This window comes from Hyperoodon ampullatus (genome assembly GCF_949752795.1).
Source record: "Hyperoodon ampullatus genome assembly, chromosome: 14".
Taxonomy (NCBI): domain Eukaryota; kingdom Metazoa; phylum Chordata; class Mammalia; order Artiodactyla; family Ziphiidae; genus Hyperoodon; species Hyperoodon ampullatus.
Window position 1 is genome coordinate 36,969,285 of NC_136927.1, and position 6,000 is coordinate 36,975,284.

General features: G+C 47.1%; 1 protein-coding gene across 1 annotated transcript in view; it reads left to right on the forward strand.

The window, feature by feature from the left end:
• Window positions 1-1,786, forward strand: part of VPS35L (VPS35 endosomal protein sorting factor like) — a gene marked incomplete at its 5' end in the record, with an annotated part of 128,612 nt that extends 126,826 nt beyond the window's left edge. Inside the window, 2 exons of the mRNA XM_079719033.1 lie at window positions 373-519; window positions 1,221-1,786. Of these exons, the coding sequence (XP_079575159.1) occupies window positions 373-519; window positions 1,221-1,319 (246 nt within the window). The 3' untranslated portion in view covers window positions 1,320-1,786. The remainder of the gene's footprint in view (window positions 1-372; window positions 520-1,220) is intronic.
• Window positions 1,787-6,000: the final 4,214 nt, after the last annotated feature.

The following is a 6,000-nucleotide window of genomic DNA, read 5'->3' on the forward strand; positions in this document are numbered from 1 at the left end:
AGAGGAATGATGTGGTGTGAAGAATACCTAATGGTTCCTATAAAAGCTGGGCATGGGCACCAGGCATTGGGGAGCAGTATTCACGGGGAGCTGTCTTTGGTCTTTATTACCAGCACCCAGACGGGGGGAATAGTGGCTGAAACTTTGGCTGGCTTGAGGACACGTCTGTGAGAGACGTATCTTACCGTTCAGTTTACGCCTGTACTTGCATTAATCAAGACGGCCTATCAGTGCTGGGGTAACCCGGGGAGGTTAAGCAGCTCGCCCTCCAGAAGATCCCTGGTAGAGCTGGCCTTGGAACCCCTGGCAGTGTCAACACTGGGCCGGGCCTGAGCCCCAGTGCCAGATAGTAACCTCTTTTTTCTATATCAGGCCCTAAAGCGCCAGAGCTCGTTGGACCTTTCCTTCTTTAACAGCATCTTGGCCCATGGGGACCTGCGCAGCAACAGGCTCAACCAGCTGTCCGTCACCCTGTGGCACCTGGCACAGAGGCACGGCTGTGCGGACACCAGGACCATGGTGAGGCGAGGCGAGGGGAGGGGTGGGGGGAGTGGGGGCCCTCACAACGCCCACCAAGCATGGCTGTCCTGGCGAGTGATGCAAGCCCGCTGGCCAGGCACAAGTGGCCTCAACACAACATCAGGGCCTGGACATCAAACAGCCCCAGTCTCCCCCTCCAGAAAGGTGCCAGGCCCTACAAAGTACAGATGGCTCTCTGTATCTGCAAGTTTGGCATCCTCAGATTCAACCAACCACAGATCAAAAATATTCAGGGGGGAAAAAATTCCAGAAACTTCCAAGAAGCAAAACCTGAACTTGCCACCTATCGGCAATTATTTACATAGCATTTACATTGTATTAGGTGTTATAAGTCATCTAGAGATGATTTAAATATACAGGGGGAGGTGTGTAGGTGATATGCAAATACTACACCAGTTTCTACAAGGGATTCAGTATCCTCAGTTTGGCCCTGGAACCAAGGGACCACTGAGTAGTAGTAAAAATTAATTCCCTCTGAATAAAAACCACATGTATGAAAACACCAGTCATCCCTGGTGATTTTAAGAGGAAGCTATAATCTAAGGAGTCTTATTTAAAAACTGCTGGTTTCTTCCCCTCCCTTCTCTAAGAAAAAAGCCAGAGCTCCTGATACGGCTGATTTGTTGGAGCCCTGAGAGTTATGAACCAGAAAGGAGATGAGTCTTTCTCTTTCCTCCTAGGTGAAAACTCTGGAATACATCAAGAAGCGAAGCAAACACCCAGACATGGGGCATCTGACCGAGCTGGCCCTCAGGCTCCCTCTGCAGACGAGGACCTGACCCTAGGGGCTCTGGGGCCAAGTCCAGAAAGACCTATTTTGCGTTTTTGTTTTTATTTTTACACACGTACAGATTGGCTTCTCTACTAGATTATTCTGCCAGTGAAGCGAACAAGCGGGAGCTGTCAGAGCATTCGAACCCACTCCTGCTCACTGAGCGCGGCATCTTAGTGTTTCTTTGCACAAGTGGCCTTCAGAGGGGCCTTTAGGGAAAAACTGAAGAATGCAAGTAACATCTTTCCTTTCTGGAAGGTGTTTTTTAATTGGAAAAAGCACCTTGAAAAGCAGTCCACTTGGACAGACCCACTGTGCCCTTTCCCTAATTTGCTTTATATCAAAATCAGCTCTTGATTGGACTTAGAATATGCTGGTGGATTAAAGGAGAAAGTGAGGTCAAATCTGAGATTCCCTGTGGCTTCGATGGAAAATATACTGTAACTGAATAAACCTCCTGAAGGAACACTTATGTTTATGACTGTGCATTTAATTACAGTTGACTCTCATCTGGAAGAGAACGTGTCTAAACATACTGCCTGGTTTTCTTGCAGCCATAACCCTAAACAGCATATGATTCTGTCTACTTTTTTTATCAGTTTGGCGGAATCTGATTCTTGTATTACCACTAATGAGCTTCCACTGACATTTTGAATCAGTAAGAGCATTAATATTGGTGGTGGTGGTGACTCACAGCCTAGAACCCCTTGTGCAGGAAAATGCATCCAAGTTGTGGATTAAAAGTGCCCCCAAACTATTGTACTTTTGGAAGGTATACACTGAATGTAGATAGACTACATTTCACCTCTACTCTGTGAAAAGCCTGATTACAGTTCACACAGTAAAAGTAGCTAAAATAATTTTTTTTAATTTACATAAACTCATGTTTTAATTGAATAGCTTGGGACCAAGAATATGCTATGGATTTTCTGGCCAGCTTAATAGTGAACCCCACCCCACCCCGCCCCAATGCAAGGATTCTGTTGAGAAAATGTTGAGAAATGGTTAAGGAACAGCGTGTACTGAAGAATGCACCTCAACTGAACATAACAGACATTCAGAAAGCACAGTGGTATTGCTCAAATGTTCCCAAGTGGCCTTTAATTCACAAAATTATTTTCATTAAAATTATTTCCTATACCACTTTTACTATATGATACTATTCAAATGAAAATCAATCGGCAAATTTACAAATTATGCACTTTTAAGTCACCTACGTTGAGGCTGTACACATCAGACAGCATCAGTGCCCAAGCCTGAGTCAGTGAATTCCTAATGCTCTTCTTCCATTAACCTGGACTTGGACTTTCACGTTCGGTCCGGTAGCCGTTACACCAAAGCAGCCTCTGAACCATATGTTACCTGGCCCAGGTGGAAGCTTAGATTTTCTATGTTCTTGTGTGGTTTCCTCAGCCTGTTACTAAATCAATTAGCCAGCCTCTGAAGACCATGGCCTACATGAGATGAAGTCTGCTACTACTACTACATGAAGGATGATGGAACAACAACAGAAAAAAAATCAAAAAGTTTTAGGAAATAAGGTGAAAGTGAGAAGAACTTCTGCACGAGGCCTGTATTACTTTTCTATTGCTGCTTTACATTACTACAAACTTAGTGGCTTAAGACGTCACAATTTTACCACCTTACAGCTCTACTGGTCTGAAGTCCAGTGGGCTTACCTTCAAAGTGAAGGTGTCAGCTGGGCTGTATTCCTTCTGGAGGCTCTAGGGGAGAATCAGTTTTCTTGCCTTTTCCAGCTTCTAGAGGCCACCTGCATTCCTTGGCTGGTGGCCCCTTCATCTTCAAACTAGTGACAGCTTGGTGAGTGTTTCTTGCAAGTCTCTTGATTTCTGTCCTCTCTTCTACTTCTCAGCCTGGATTATCTGGGCAGGCCCAGTCTAATCATATTAAGGTCAGCTGATTAGCAAACTTAATTCCATCTGCTACCTTAAACTCCCTTTTGTTTTGTATCACAACATATTAACAGGTTCCAATGATTAGGACTTGGACAGGGGGTGGGGCGGGTGGGGCATGGGGCCATTATTGCAACCACAAACCTGAACAGTTCTAAGTTTGCAGAGCTGAACACACAGTTTTTAAGGGGAGAACTGTGTCTATCTGGCAAATACTTTTGATGGGCCAGTCTAGTTACAGAAAGGTGGCCTCAGGGAGGGGCCTAGCGGGCTAAGGCAAAACAGCAGGAATCATCCCAAGGAATAAAAAAGTGGTTAAGAATCACGAGGTCTGGGGAACGGCTGGATAAAGGCAGTTATAAGGAGGGAAGGACCTTGCCATAGGAGGGGGGTCAGTCAGTGAGCAACCCCTAAGGGAGAAACAGCCAACAAGTTCGAGAACAGGGTTGTTATACATTCAGCTAAGACCTTGGCTGTGCTTAAATACCAGACCTCCCACCCATCTCTCCCAGATTCTGAGTAAAAATCCAAAAACCGCCTTGTTCCAGTGGAGACAGGCTGTGTGCTACACGGAGTCAACAAATGAGGAACAACATGGGAAATCACACCACAAAAACTTGCAGACAGCTTGAGGAGGGCCCAGGACATGGGGAAAAAGGGGGATAGGTGACTCAAGACAATGTTGTTCAATTTACAAAAGGACGGAGGCCCAGCTAACTGCAGGGCAGGAGCTGCAACTAGAGCAACAGTGGTCTGCACCTATGAAAGCAGCCGAGACAAGGCTAGTAAGTTCAATCTGAGGACACTTGGCATCTTGCCGTCTTGGCTGCCCAGCCTTCTCTGCTTAGACCCTGCTTTGTAATAAACCTTCCCAAGCCAAGTGGAACTCATTCAGCCACACTGAGCTAGAAAGTCAAATCCTATCACACACAGACTGAAGATACTGAACAGCAAGAGGGGAAAGGCCTGACCACCACACCCTAATGAGAGCTACCACTGTGGGGACAGGTCATGGAAAATCGCTCAGCCACTCTCCGGAAGCACCCAGTAGACAGCTGAGCACAATCCTTCCTGACAGCCGAGCAGGCCCAAACTGTAGTGTGATCTCTCAGCAAGATAAACATGATTAGAGAAGCACTGGTTGATTCCTTTTACACTGGGCAAGTTCCTGTAGTGTGGATCAAGACTGGGAAAGATTTATTCCCCTGTTGGAAGGGGCTGTGCCCTGAAGAGCTAACTCAAATGCAGAATCTTACCTTGTAGGCCTCTTCCGTTATGCATCTCAAGGTTGAATCCATGAAAGGCCAAGTTCACCTTCTGAGGGAAGTGGCCCACCTGAATCACTGCTAACACAGACTTGTAGGACTCTAGACCTGGCCGATGCTTGTTGGTCAGGGCCCAGGCAGGCCTGCCTCACCTCTGCCCCATGGGGCAGTAGTGGACCCGTGTTCATCTCACCAGCATCCAAACCTCAGTCTTCTTTCCTGACTGGCCTGAGTCTCCTTCCACATGCCAGGGGCTGGCTCAAGAATGGGTACGTGACCCACTGCTGGGCAATGAGTTATGACAAAAGGGCTTCTGGAAGTTTCCTTGAACCACAAGAAGGTTTTTCTTCTTCCTCTGTAATGGTCTAGTGTCTTGATACGCTGCCTGGAACTGCTACAGCCATCTTTCCACCAGCCTGATGGAGCCAACACCGAGGATGATGGAGCCGAGAGGAAACATTCGTTTCCTTTATGGGAAGCTGAATCAACCCCTACGACAGGACAGGACTCCCTGCCACGTGAGAGACTGAATTTCCTGGCTGTCCAGGCCTGCTTGAGACACGATGTCTGTAGCAGGAGTTCAAGTCAAGTGGTGTGAAAAAGGCCCAATCAGAACTGATATTTTGGGAAGCAAAATGCTAGGTGAATGCGGAGAAGGTGGTCACATGTCACTCAGGTGGCTATACCTGGAGCTTTGTGAGGCTGGCTATAGCATCAAGGCTTGGAAACTGTTCCCAGGCTGATGAGGCAATGCCCTGTCATCCCCGCGTCTGTGCCTCCCGGCATTCGACCTCCTCCAGGGAAGTCGCCTGGGATTCTCCTCCTCGTGATTGAAAAGAATCCAGTAAACACGTCCCTGGGAATTAATGTGCCTTCAGTTCGTTCGTGTGGAGGACTAACCACCTGCTCCCTAAAATGCCTGTTCAGAATCCAGTTAAAGCAGGAAGATTAAATGCAAGCTTGCCACTGGGGTGGAAGGACGGCAGACGCAAAAGGCAAGATGGGTTTAGAAACACATTTCCCAGCAGAAGAGGAAGCTCAGCCACATCTGCTTGGTGGCAAGCCAGACGCCTCTTTGCCTGTGGCTACTCCAAGAAGGGGGAGGGAAAATGAGCTTGCTTCTCCCTGTTTACATTAATCCTGCTTCCTGTTTGAGATCTAGGCATGTAAAAAGCTTCTGTTTCCTCAATTGAGGCATTTTAATCCTCAATGAGTATTCTGGGTGAGATTCCCTAGAGGGGACATTCAGTGTGGTGAACAGTGACATCGGTCTTGGGGCACAAAAGTACACTTGGCACTCACTGGCTGGGTGACCCCAGGCAACGTTATTAGTTCATTCCTGAACTTCAGTTTCCTCATCTATAAGATGGGGATAATAATAGCACCTGTTTCAGAATCATGAAGATTAAACACATTAATGCAAGGAAGACACATACGTGCCCGGCACATAGTAAGCACCGGAGAAGTGTGAGCTACTGCTATGGATACTCACTGTCTTCAACAGGGACGG